Raw genomic sequence first — 13,393 nt, 5'->3', positions numbered from 1 at the left:
TCGGCAGACCACTGGCAGGAAGTGTGTGGAGGAGTGATTTGTGGGGCTTTTTGGTTGTTTATCATCCCCCCCGCCCCGCATCTTTTCTCATAAAATATCTTTAGGCATTTGTTTTGCAATTAAAAAGTCAAAACCCCCTCAAAGGGTGTACTCGCTTTTTCCACTAAAACATATTAGGGCACTGAAGCGGTGCAAAAATGCAATGGGCTATTTCCAGCAGATGAACTAAATCCTTAAAATAGAATTAACCAATTTTGTAATTGGCCTGTGATAGTATCCAAGCAAGGGAGAGGGAGGGCAGTACATGTCTTTTAGAAGCTGTTTTTAGGATACTTGCTTTAAGGCTATCGGTGCTGTACTAATGCCACTTCTCAATTTTGAGTAATTTTTCAGATGCGCGAAAGAGGATCTTGATACTGGGCTGGAGTAACACAAATGCAACTTCCACTGGGCTGTGGCTGTATCTTTAGGTTTTGCCAATATTCAGTGGTTTTGACACCATATACGTTTACAGGTCACAATATTAGCGATGACTGGTATCAATCTGATAACCGCGCTTGTGGGGTGCCACCAGCCGGCTGTGCGGGAAGTGTCGCGGGGGCGCATGAAGCGTGTGGGGGCAGGTGACTGTTAGGGAGACAGCTTAAATACCACGTCCTCTACTGAAACGGAGATGGAGGACTGGTTTGGTGACCCAAGCGTGTGTTGAGCTGCGGCTGAGTGACGAGTGCTGTCATTCCCACAGTAATTAGGAAGGTACGTGCAGCTCTTCCATCCTCGGCAGAAACAGTTCCTGAGAAATGGCTTGCAGAAGTGGCTTAAAGGCTACCTTTTATTGCAAGATCAGGAATAAAATATCATAGAGCATTTAGCTTTTCATGCTGGATGACAGTGACCCAGTCAATGGCAGGAGTGGCTACAGAGCCTGGGAGATCATCGTCCGCTGGGTGCTCCCTCAGCCCCGGCTGGGCACCTTTGCAGGTTTTGGGGGACGGGAGTGTCCAGCCCCTGCTCTTCTCTGCAGCGAGAGAGTTGGGAGATGCGTCTCTGCGTTTTCAAGACTTTGTGTGCTTCACTGCAGTGCACAGCAGGAAGGTTTTCTTTCCTGAGCTCAAAATGTCTCAGGAAAGCCGGACGGCGTGGCTGGCGGACTCGCGGCTGGGGCCCTTCGCAGGCGGCGCGAGGCCGGTCCCGCCGGCCCTCAAACATCATAGCCTGCGCTATTGGCACTCTTACATTTACATTATACCGAGTAGTCACTGGGGCAGAGATTTTAAATATCCTAGGTAAATATCCCAGGTAAATTTTAAAATATCCCAGGTATCCCGGGATGCTGCACCAGGATGGTTCAGGTCTGTCTTTCCAATTAGACCAAGTAGAATTTCTGGGCGAAACATGAGTAAATGGAAAATTTCAAACTTGATAACGGATATATTCTGATTTAAAAATCCTTCCGCTGGAAGTTTTGAAAGCTGATAATCTTTTGTAAACAATTTATTCATCTGCAAATTTATGTTTCATCGTGTAATGATAAATTCTTCATGTGCTGATAAATTCCTCTGATGTTTCTGCAGGGTGCTTTTCTTTCAAAAATAGATACTCTTCTTTAAAAATAGCATACTTGAAGAAGTGTCTTTGTTTTTTCTTAAATTCTTTTAAAATTATGGTAGGTTGCTTAAGTCCCACTTGTTCTGTAAAGTATTTTCTGCTTTGCTGAGCTTCCAGAGCAAATTCTTCTCTTCCCATACCCCTCCTGCAGTGGTCGGATCCTGCACCGCCTTCCACTGCCTAGGTTTTGTGGTTCACACACTTGGTGCGTGCTAAGTTTACCCAGTCCATACGCTGTGAAAATCTCCTTCCATTTCTACATATACTAAAACCCTACTTTAATTCCTTTCATACAACTTTTCAGGCGAAAGTGTGTTGTGATTGCCAAATCCTTAATTAAGCAAATTAATTGCTACTTAGGTCAAGCCAAACATTTGGGTAAGGATCTTATATGAAAAAAGGCTAATTAAAAAAAAAAAAAAACTAATAATTCAGTGGTTACAAAATGCAGCACAGTATGTTTAGGAGTATAATAGATTTTTTAAATTTCATTTTTATGCATACATTTATTGATAATCTAACAGCCTTCCAACTCGTGTTAATATAGTGCAGAATAAAGCTGATGTGCAAGGCTGTAGGAAAATAAATAACACAATCTGATTTGCACAGTCTGTTTCCGTATCGCCAGCATGATGAGCTACTTTCTTGTTTGAATGGAGCAAATGATGTTTAGATTCAGTTGATTTATTGACAGTTCTGTCAAACTGCCACAAAACGAAACAATAATGCAGCCACTAAATATGGCATAGAAACATGGCGAGGAGAGCAGGGTCTGCCGGGAGGGTTTCCCGAGCGATGTGCAGGAATGCCACCCCGATGGGGAAGCGGTGCGTTCTCTCCGCCAGTGACAAATGAACTGCTATTCACACACTTTTCTTTCCGTAGGGAGAAGCTGTCTGTGGCTCGGCTGCAGCGAGAAGTTGCACAAAGTAAGAGTGAAGGAGCAATGGTAAGCTGCGGCAACTCGCTGCTTTGCAATTCTTGTCTTACTACTTCAGGCCTTAAGTGTGTTTTGTCTTGCTGAAGAAGGTCACCGGAGCATTAAGGCTGTCTTGGACATACTGATGGGTTGCCAACGATGCATTCATAAATCTGAGGAAATTCAAGGCTCTGTCTTGGCTTCCTTGGAAGAGCTGCGGTAGAGAAAAGCTCTTTCCTTTTCCCTGCTGATGGTGCTTACTGGAATTGGAAGCAAGGCAAGCACGGAAAGGCAATTTCAGATCAAAATGCAGTAGATTTACTTGCCTGTTAAATCTTAGCCAACTGCAGAAAAATGGAACAATACAGGCATGGAAGCTTAAAAAAAACCTCAATCTGATAATTCTGTAAATCATGTAATGCTCCTTATATCTTCATTTTTCATGTAGCAATTTATGAGATTAGGCTTGTGAGCAGAAGTTGAAATGGCAGATTTTTGGTTAACTGCAAATCTCAATTTATAGAGTGCCTTATCTCTTCAAAACAATTTTCTTTAGGAGCCAACATGTGCTCAGTGTGCTTAATTACTTAATATCTAAGGAACTCTTCCCATCTGTTAAGGAGTTTGTTTGTCCCTGTCTTCAGATAAAATGTCTTAGGCTTCCATGGGATAAAGCAGACCCGTTCAAAAACCTTAAAACCCCAACCAGTCCCCTTGAACATACTCATGAAACTGCTACTCATGTGAGTGAGTTGCATAGTTGGCTGTGAGAGAATTTGGTCCCAAGTTTGTTGAACTTAGTAGAGAGAAGCTGTAGAGGGTCTCTGGGGAGCAGATGCTCTGTTAGCTGTGTGATGCAGGGTTCTTAAAATCCCACCTGCCTCCAGTAAGTGTGCCTTATAAGTCATTATTAGTGATTAATACAATGAAATGGGATTTGGAGAGGCGTAAGTGGCAGGTAAGAAAAACTTGCAATGAATCTGTTGCTCTCTCATGGCCACACATGGCTCCAGAAGAGCTGGTGGTGCCTTGTGGGGGGCTCTGTTGGGACAGGGGCTTTTGGGGGGTCTGAATGCCTGGGAGTGAAGGGAAGGAGACGAGTGGGGTTTGCTCAGGCAGATATTGCCGATTTGCCCCGAGCCCCCGCTGCGTACCCAGCTCAGCTGTGGGAGCCGCTGCCCTCTCCCATCCCATCGCCGCCCCGATGCGCCTGTCCTTGGGCCTGCAGCGTGGCTGGGTTGGCCACCAGAAAACTTTGAGATAGGATTTAAGCAGTTGGGAAGACTGGCCACTGCGTAATGTTTTGTGTGTGTTGGGGCAGAAGTCCTATAGGAACTGAGAAACAAACTTTTATCAGGTTAAGCCGTAATCCAAGAGTCTGTGACGGAGATAAAACTCCTGCTGCCTCCAGGAGGAATTTTGCCAGAGGAAGAACGGCAAAGATCGGGCACTGGATTTGCAGTTGCATTTGAGTTTTCAGTGTAAACAATTTTCAAAATCTGGAGAGCTGTTTACTCTGTTTGGAATGTTTCCTTTAATTTTTTTAAACTACCTTTCCCTTGGAGGCACAGAAATAAGATGATGAGTGTAAAATATACGTAGTGGAATAATTCAAGACTATGAAATGAGTAATATTGATTAACTTTCTAGACCTGGTAATGCTTTTGGTATATGCACTTACCTTGTGGCTTCATCTCATGAGGGTCAGCCACTTCTTGTGGGATTAATCACATAGCCCTGCTAACCAGAGTGTAATTTTGTACAATTTGTTGAGAGGCCGAGTGTTGTAACCCATTAGGAGCTGATAGGTAGCTCTCTGAGTGTGCAATCTTCCCCCAAGCTAAATACTAGGTAGTTTTTCCCCTCTTCCCCGAGGGGTAATTTCCACAATTATTCTGCAACTATGGCCAAGGACGAGTGCGCCTGTAGAGACAATTGCTTTGAAGCTGTTGATGTATGGAAACTTCTTTGTGTCTCAGAGCTCAGAACCGGTGATTTTAATATGAAACACAGCAGTCATTAATTAACATTAATGAACTTGCTTGGCTGTGAGCGGTACAGGAGCAGTAAGGGTCCAGGAGATGGAGTATTTGAACACAGGGGAGGCCAGGGATGAACTTGTGTAGGCTGCGTTCTCAGGGCGCGCAGGAAGGAGCCTGCAGCACGTACCAGTTTTGGGGCAAATACTTTAGAAAGATTCATAGTGAAATTTCGGCGAGGGATTCTGAGCGAGCAAGCAAGCCTTTGGCAAATGGCAAGGCTTTCTCTGGAGAAGCGCTGGCAGCCAGCAGCATGCCCGCAGGGTACCGAATTGCATGTGCTGCTCTTTTTGGTGTGATGGACATCCCCCCGGAGACGGCATGGAGTCCTCTGGGGCTGGCGGCGAGGATGCCGGGCAGCGGTACCAGCCAGCCGCAGGGCGCCCGAGGGGTTTTGCCGTGCTGTCACCGGCTGTGACTCTGGATAAAAGGGATGGCACCCCCCGCAGCCTCCCTGCCAACGCAGTCAGTGACAGGCCACAGCTTTATTTAATCACTAATTAGCTAATCGCCTTTACTTAGTCTCATTTTCTTTTTTGTTTGTTGTGCTGCTTAGATTGACATGAAGGTTTTTGGTGAACTGACTCCTGCATTTGGGAAGGGCGCAGGTGACAGCGCCTGCCACCTTCAACGCCTTGCTCAGTCTCCTGGAGAGCATTTCTTATACCTGGCGGGAAGCGGGGCAGAGAGCGCGAGGAGCCCTGCTGCCCCGCTGCTGCCCCGCTGCTGCCCCGCTGCTGCCCCGCTGCTGCCCCGCGTCCCGGGAACTGTGCAAAACATCACGCAAGCCTTTTGCAGGATGCCACCTCGTTTAATACTGCACTAGCGTTTCTTGCTTCTTTTCAAAAAATACATTTTATTTGGGTTTTGCAGTCACAGGTAGGTCATGAAGGTAAGAGGTGACCACGTTATGTCAACCCACGCCTGTTTTTAGGGTGAGCAGGGAGCGTGTGCCCTGTCCCTGTGCGTGCTGCCCTGCCACCAGCGTGCTGGAGGGACACAGTGCGATGGGTTTGCCCTGACCGCCCTGCATCCCATTTGGTGCTTTTTTGATCACAGTGTGAGAAAACCGTGGATACTCTGCCCTGTTGCCTTTCCAGCACAAATCAAGAGGAGAATATGCTATTTAGGATTTGCTTCCCTGCACGGGGGGCTGTCAGTTAGCATTTGCCGTAACCTGCAACCAGCTGTTGCCTTTTTGCATGTGGTCCTTGGAAGCGATGGGCAGGAAAGGCTCCTGGTGCTCGGGTTCCCCCAGCGTCACAGGAAGTGCTGCAGCGAGGCGGACGTGTACATAAAATCAATAATGAAAAATAGAAATGGATCATGAGCTGTAGAAGCTATTTAAGCTGTGGTATCTTTGCTCAAAAAATGGGTTTTCACATCTGTATAAATAACATGGTGAGTGGTGATGAAATGGCTGTTTATGAGGAGACATTTTTCAGAGACTTCAGCTGAGGTTGAAGATCAGGCAGTATGTACTGTATGCGACACCAGTGTGGCTGCCCCGCAGCGCTCCCCGTACGAAATGTGGTTTTTAATATGTCCCAGAGTTATGTTTTTCATGACTGATTTATTATTGAAAGTAGATAATTACTGGAAGGTACTATAGAAGATTAAATGAAGATACTGCATCTCAAGATAAATGTTTATCACCAAAAATATACAAATAACCTGTAATATGTTTTTTTCCATCTGGTTATATGGAAAATCTGATACCTCGTGTATAGGATTGAGTTGAGTAGGTATTTTATAAATTACGTGAATTAGGAGAACTAAATAAATTCAGACTGTGAATACCTGACAATTGCTCAGGTTTCTTTATTTTATGAACCACCATCAGGAAATATTGATTATTCGTTATCAAAATGCACAATTACTCTACTGCCAATCCATCTACTGAAGGTTTCAGCAGCGCTGAGCCGAGATTGCTGGGTGGCTCTTCCTGTTGCTTATGGTCTTTAATTTCTTAATGTGCATGTTCACAGTGTTCTTAGTCATGCTTCTTCTGACTGATCGAGGATATTTTACCTTACGGTAAAGGAAAAGATGATCACATCATGTGTGTACAGTTCTTAGAGCATTTGATGGAGACTGTGCAGGTGTCTGTGGTGACAGAGATTCCATTATTAAAACGAGCAGCTTTCAAAATAGATCACAAGTTTATTTCAAAACATAGTAAAGACTGAAAGCTTTAGTCATCAAGGTATTTTATTTTTTTTTTAACTTTAAGTCCATGACTTTGGACTGTTAGGACACAGAAGAAGACCAGGAAAAGCATTAATTTTTGCGATATTTTCTTAACAGTGAACAGTGCCAGGTTAGGGAAAATATGAAAAAATGCTGCCACAGTTACATGGCAGAGTTCTCGTGACAGAGTAGGTGTTGTGTTAGCAGAAACCTAGATTAAAAACGTAAAATGAACTGAAAGTATACACAATTATGTCATGTTTTAATAACTTGGATTCATTTAATAATTACCCAGAAAGAATGTTAAATTTTTTTATTTGATACCTTTATTTACATATATGTTACACAGTTTTGTTAGTTTGTACTTTTGCATCCAGGTCCTTTAATTCTACTCTATTTTCCGTTAGTTCAGTGGCCTGTAACCTACACAAAAGAAATTGTACCACTCTGGCAATTTAGCTGTGAAGGTTAAAGTGGGATGATACTGCCTTTTATATCTACATGGGTTTCACTTAGGGTGGGCCCTAGGCTCTGATTTACCATGTGTCCTGCTGCGTCTTTAAGTGATGCAAAGTGATTATCATGGGCTCTTCCCGGTACCCGTCTATTCCACACCTGCACCCTTTTGTTAAAAACCCACCATGTTAAGTGAATGTGAGGTCCCCACTGAATAGGTTTCCACCCTCTGGTAATCCTTCTGCATTAGATTGATTTATGAATGTATCAGATTCTTTGTTAGCATGTAAACCACTAATTAATTTAAAGCTCTCTGTGGAAAAATTAAAGCCCTGGTTAAGGCTTTCAACAGGCTCAGATGGTGCTAATAATGGAAGAACAAGTTATATTAATGAGTTTTGATGCGATCAGCACAATTCTTGCTTTACAAACAGTTTTTGCTATAAAACAGTAGAGACTGCAAGTTTTTAAATAAAGAGTGGAAGAAGTAAAAAATCGCAGTGTCAGTAAGATATCCCATTATAACTAGGAACTAAACCGAGAACTGAGTCACTTCTGCTTGTTACAACTTTCTTAAATGTAATGTGGTTAGATATACGTAACAGCCCCTTATGAAACCATGGGAAGTGCAAACCCGTCTTTTTTCCAGAGTGAAACCGAAGTTGTAATGTAATCAGCTTTGAAAAGATCTCTGCCTCTTCTCCTCATCACGCGCTGCTGAACTGGCACGTTCACACGGAGACAGACGTGTTGAAGTGCAGAAAAGGTCTTGATTGGAATCGTATTAAAATCAGTAGAAAGTCTGACCATATTCTCTGCTTTTCCAAACTCTAGGGTGTTTTGTATGTAATTTTAGTTGTTTGCTCTTTTGCTCAAATTTAGGCTTTTAATGTGGGTGCTAGTTTTTGGTGAGAAGAAAGAGGAGATCAGACCCCAGCTTGACGATGCTTTGTTGACCTGAGTGAAATGAAGTTGAAAATAGAACCCCAAATCTCCATCTTTTTTTTGTAGGAAGCTGGAAATGCACAGTTACAGCAGCAGCCGATGATTGTAGGGAAATGTACTTTTTCCGCACCTCTCTCGGGAGCTGCATTTACCTCTCTTGGCTCTCAGCGCTGCCAGGGCTCTCTGTCTCGGGCCACCATCCTGGCTCTACGGTCAGCACCACAGCCGATATTAATGCTGCCCCATTAATCAGCTAGCAGGGAGCCCGCTGAAAAAGGAGCACGGTCAGCACGTTCAGAGGCCCAGCTCCTAACATCTGCACTACGTACCTTGTTTTTATGGAGGAGGGGGAATCCTGAGGTTGCTCTTGAGCTGGGGTCTTACAGATGGCAGCACAATGTATTGCCACTAGCGCGGAGGCGCGTTCTGTTGCCGGCGTGATGAATCTCTGCAGTTGCCTCCAGCAGCTGGGAAGGCTGTTGTTGCAGAAGCACCCGGGTCATTCAAAAATAGATGATATTTAGTAATAAATGAAGTGTTAAAGATGAGATACAAAAGGCTAAATTGTCTTTCCCAACTTCTGGGTCCTTAGGTCTATGAAAACATCTATCTGTGCTTTAATTAGAAAGTAGCAGAGAGAGAGAGGCAAAGTCACCGTTCTAAAATGTCTCTTTGAATATTAAACATCCTAAACGGGCCAGCAGCAATCTGACCCTTGTGCTGTCTTCTCTGTGAAGCTGTGTATTTATACAGAGCTGGCTGTGCTGTCTAGCTCCTTTTTCTTGGAAACTTCATCATATGGCCCTCACGGAAACTCAGTGACATTAGTAGTAGTTAGCATCAATAATGATTATTGAAATTCTTTACCAGCCTAGTTTAATGCTGCTGAACCTCATTAATTGTTCATACTTCATTAGGCCAAATGACCTCATTCACAACTTCGCAGTTTTATCTTCAGTGGTTTTAAAATAATACCTTGTGTCCTGAGTATTTTTTGTTGTTTGCTTCACATTTGCAAATACGTAGATATTTTCAGGTCTTGTATTTTAAGGCTTTTATGAATCTAAGGATTCTTTATGACTTAACATGGCTGAGACCTTTCAACAGTCATTTTCCAATGAAAACAATGAACCCGGTTGCTCCCTCTTCCCCGAACAGAAGTACCGAGAGCCCGATTGCCACTGCTCAGGATTGTTTGCCTTTCGAAGCCTGTGTTACTCTTTCCCGGTTAATTCATTTCAGAGTCCGGCTTATTCACCAAATTCCACAGTAAATTCTTAAACTCAATTGACTTTTCCTTCCGCTGTTGCTTAAAGTGCATCAGGAGTTGTGTGAGCGCGGTGGCGAAGGTGCTGGGCGCTGCCTTTCCACCGGGAGAGGGAGCTGCAGCCGTTGGAAACAGCACCCACCTCCGCAGACCCTGGTGAAGCGCTGACATGCAGCCTGCTGGCACTGCAGTCCTTTTTGGCTTCACTGGGATTTAGGTTTTGTGCAGCTGGAAGGTATTAACCGCACTATTTTAAAACACACAGGGCTCTGAAGGGGCTTTTGGTACTTGCTATTGCAAAGGCAGCGATACTCCGTCCTTGGTTTTGGTGCTTTCTTGCTCTGCTTGCCAAGGATGCTGTCGTAGGCACCCCTGCTGTAAGGAGACCATTACTATATCCAAAGGAGCAGAAATAAGTTTTTTCCTTCAGCTGGAACTCACCGAAGTGGTCCATCTCTTTAACAAGTCTCTGCAGGTATTTAGTTGGCATAAAAAAAGTCAAAATTATGTAAGAATCACTGAATGCAGGAAAAAAATACATAAAAATGCATTTATATAAGGTCTGAAAGTAAAACAGAGGCAATCTGTGGAAAGTATGTCATATCAACTAAACTGCCCTCAAGCAGAAATTGCCATTATACATTAGATGACAAAGGCAGAGGATGTTAAAGTACAGAAAGGGCACATGCAGTCTCATAGCATCTATGGGTGTAAGTAATATCGGAGTGGCAGTTGGCTTCAGCGGGAAGCAAATCCTGCTTTATGACTAGAAACAGATGTATACCGCTCTAGGCAATACCTCAGCGCCTAATAGGAGTGATGCGCCCATGCACTAATAACAGTGAATTGCAGCCATTTTCATATCAAAGGTTAAGCTCTGCAATCCTGAGCTCCTCCAGGCAATGGCAGGAGTTGACTCGAGGAAGCCACACACTCACTGGATTAATATTTTTGCAAGGATGACCTGAATAGAGCCACTGATCTGCAGGCTGAACAGGCAGAACATTTACAGTTGGGTGTTATTGTATGCAAGAAAGGGATCTCAGCTAGGACAGAATTAGGCACAACGTCTGAGGCTCTGAAGAGGAAAGGTGAATGTATGCACTGGGCCAACAATTTGAATTTTAAGCAAACTAGGAAGGTAAATTTACACAGATAATAGTAGTGAAACTGCTGTGATATACTTGGCGTTGCAACTTTTTTCTTGAAGTAGCTGGGGAAATTAGCATATTACAAGAGAAATCACTAGATTTTTGGTTTGTGGGTTTTTTTGTGTGGCCAGTAGTTAAACTGTTAGTGTAGAAGTTATAATAGTTACCGGCACTGTAACTTTCATCTAAAAGTTCTGTTTACAGTTTTAGTTCTGGGAACACAGGAAAGTCCATTAATCTATCTTCTTAAGACTTTGTTCATACTTATTTTTTAAAAATAAACCTCTAGTCTTTTCAGGTTCGATTGTTAAATCTTGTAGGACCACTTGTAAGACCTAAGAAAAGCTCTTATCTTACTGGTTTGATTCAGTTAATTCAAATCTGGTCACAATTGCAACAATTCCAGCCTTTTTCTGCCATTTCCATATTTGTATCAACTCTTCCAGGGGCTCTGTGGGGGGCATTATAGTCGCCCTCATGGTGATTTGGGCTCGTTACTGATTTCTCTTGTAAAGTGTGGCTAAAGCAAGGCAGAGAGGATGAGATGGTGCAGTGTTGGGGCCGGTCCTGTTCAATATCTTCATTGATGATCTGGATGAGGGGATCGAGTGCACCCTCAGTAAGTTTGCAGATGACACCAAGTTGGGTGGAAGTGTTGATCTGCTGGAGGGTAGGAAGGCCCTGCAGAGGGACCTGGACAGGCTGGATCGTTGGGTGGGGGCCAACTGTGTGAGGTTCAACAAGGCTCAGTGCTGGGTCCTGCACTTGGGTCACAACAACCCCGGGCAACGCTACAGGCTTGGGGAGGAGTGGCTGGAGAGCTGCCTGGGGGAAAAGGACCTGGGGGTGTTGGTTGAAAGCCGCCTGAACCTGAGCCAGCAGTGTGCTCAGGTGGCCAGGAGGGCCAATGGCATCCTGGCTTGTGTCAGGAATAGTGTGGCCAGCAGGACCAGGGAGGTGACAGTGCCCCTGTACTCGGCACTGGTGAGGCCGCACCTCGAGTCCTGTGTTCAGTTTTGGGCCCCTCACTACAAGAAGGACATGGAGGTGCTGGAGCGTGGCCAGAGAAGGGCAACGAAGCTGGTGAAAGGTCTGGAGCACAAGGCTTATGAGGAGTGGCTGAGGGAGCTGGGGTTGTTTAGCCTGGAGAAGAGGAGGCTGAGGGGAGCCCTTATTGCTCTCTACAACTACCTGAAAGGAGGCTGTAGCGAGGTGGGGGTCGGTCTCTTCTCCCAAGTAACAAGCGATAGGATGAGAGGAAATGGCCTGAAGCTGCGCCAGAGCAGGTTTAGATTGGATACTAGGAAAAATTTCTTCACCGAAAGGGTGGTCAAGCATTGGAACAGGCTGTCCAGGGAAGTGGTTGAGTCCTCATCCCTGGAGGTATTTAAAAGACGGGTAGACGTGGTGCTCAAGGACATGGTTTAGTGTTGGACTTGGCAGTGCTAGGTTAATGGTTGGACTCAATGATCTTAAGGGTCTTTTCCAACCTTAACGATTCTATGATTCTATGAAATACCCATTTCCCAAACTTGCCTCAGTCTAATCAAGCCAATCAGGGTAGGTGAGGATTTTCACTGCTGGACAGGGAGTACGGTCTTTAACTTCTTCCTTGTTGTTGTCATCTAAAGGTGAATTTAAATATCGCTCTAGTGATTTTTATTTTTTTTTGATATGTGGCACTAGTCCCGGCAAGGGGTATTTTTGTCTTGGTCCAGAAGAATGACCTTTTTTTCCCCAAATGGGACGGAAAAGGTTATCGCGAGGGAGGGAATGTTTCTGTATAAGGAAGGACAAAGTTTATGTACCAAGAGTACTGCTCAGTTGTGCTGCTTCCATTAAATGCCCATTTACTGAAATGAATGCAGTGCTCTTGGAGCTTGTACCGTGAAGTCGATGCTGACCCTTGGAACGAGCCAGCTCAAGCAGTGCTTTAGATTGCCTTGTGTTAGAGTAAAAACTCTTTACTGCAACAAGTATTGTTCAGCGTCTCTTCTCTGAACAATTGCTCCAATGCAATGGAGCCCTGATCCCTAACAGAAGCTCCACGGCACCGCGATAGCGTGATACGGTACAGTTGTCTTGTCCAGTTCCCTCTGGGCAGAGACCAAACATGTATACGGAAAGTAGTCTGTTGGAGATGAATAAAAGAGAGATGACAGAAACGGGGAAAAACTGTTGGCCCATTTCCAACCACAGAGCACTTTGCAGGAAGACATGAAAACTAGTCACAGCTCATCCAAGCAAGATTTGAACTTGTCAATATTCTTTGTGCCATTAAGCCCCGTTTGCTTTCTTGTTTTTTTTCCTCTTGCCATAGCATAATCACTCCCCTCTCTGTAGCTTCTCTTCAAGATTTAAAAGAAATATTAAAACACAGTAAGGAAATAATATCTTCCTATATTAAACTTATGTAGCTTTGTATAGATTCATACAGCTTGAGCTGGCAACTGTGATTCTTCCTTTCTTTCTCTCCCTACTCCAGTCTCATAAACTTTAATTCAGTTTTTGCTTTGTCAGGAATTTGCTTTTACATACTTTCTGTTTGTTTTGGCTCTGTGTCCGTTGCATTGTGATAAGGCATCTTTTGATACTCTCCGGGATCTTTCATAATGAAGATCTCATGACATAGTTTTCCAAGTCTGGAACTGGTGATCAGACTTGCTTGCATGTCCTGCGAGAGGAGACTGTCTAGACTGTGGGAATGACTGTGATGTTTGGATTGTGTTATTTCCATATCACTTGACATGATGCACTCTGTAGTTATTCTGGAAACTAATAAAAGTACCAGGTCTGATACAGGATCTTACCTGGCTGT

The 13,393-nt window shown here is 44.2% G+C and overlaps 1 protein-coding gene across 1 annotated transcript in view; it reads left to right on the top strand.

Moving 5' to 3' along the window:
* The window catches only part of NCKAP5 (NCK associated protein 5), a 406,910-nt gene that overhangs the window by 172,004 nt on the left and 221,513 nt on the right, over positions 1-13,393 (top strand). Inside the window, exon 5 of the mRNA XM_087733741.1 lies at positions 2,498-2,557. Coding sequence (XP_087589867.1) covers positions 2,498-2,557 — 60 coding nt within the window. The remainder of the gene's footprint in view (positions 1-2,497; positions 2,558-13,393) is intronic.

The sequence above is a fragment of the Nipponia nippon genome, unplaced genomic scaffold, assembly GCF_047370975.1.
Source record: "Nipponia nippon isolate SJK-2023a ecotype South Korea unplaced genomic scaffold, ASM4737097v1 scaffold_5, whole genome shotgun sequence".
NCBI classification, from domain to species: Eukaryota; Metazoa; Chordata; class Aves; order Pelecaniformes; family Threskiornithidae; genus Nipponia; species Nipponia nippon.
This window is presented reverse-complemented; position numbering and strand designations above follow the sequence as displayed.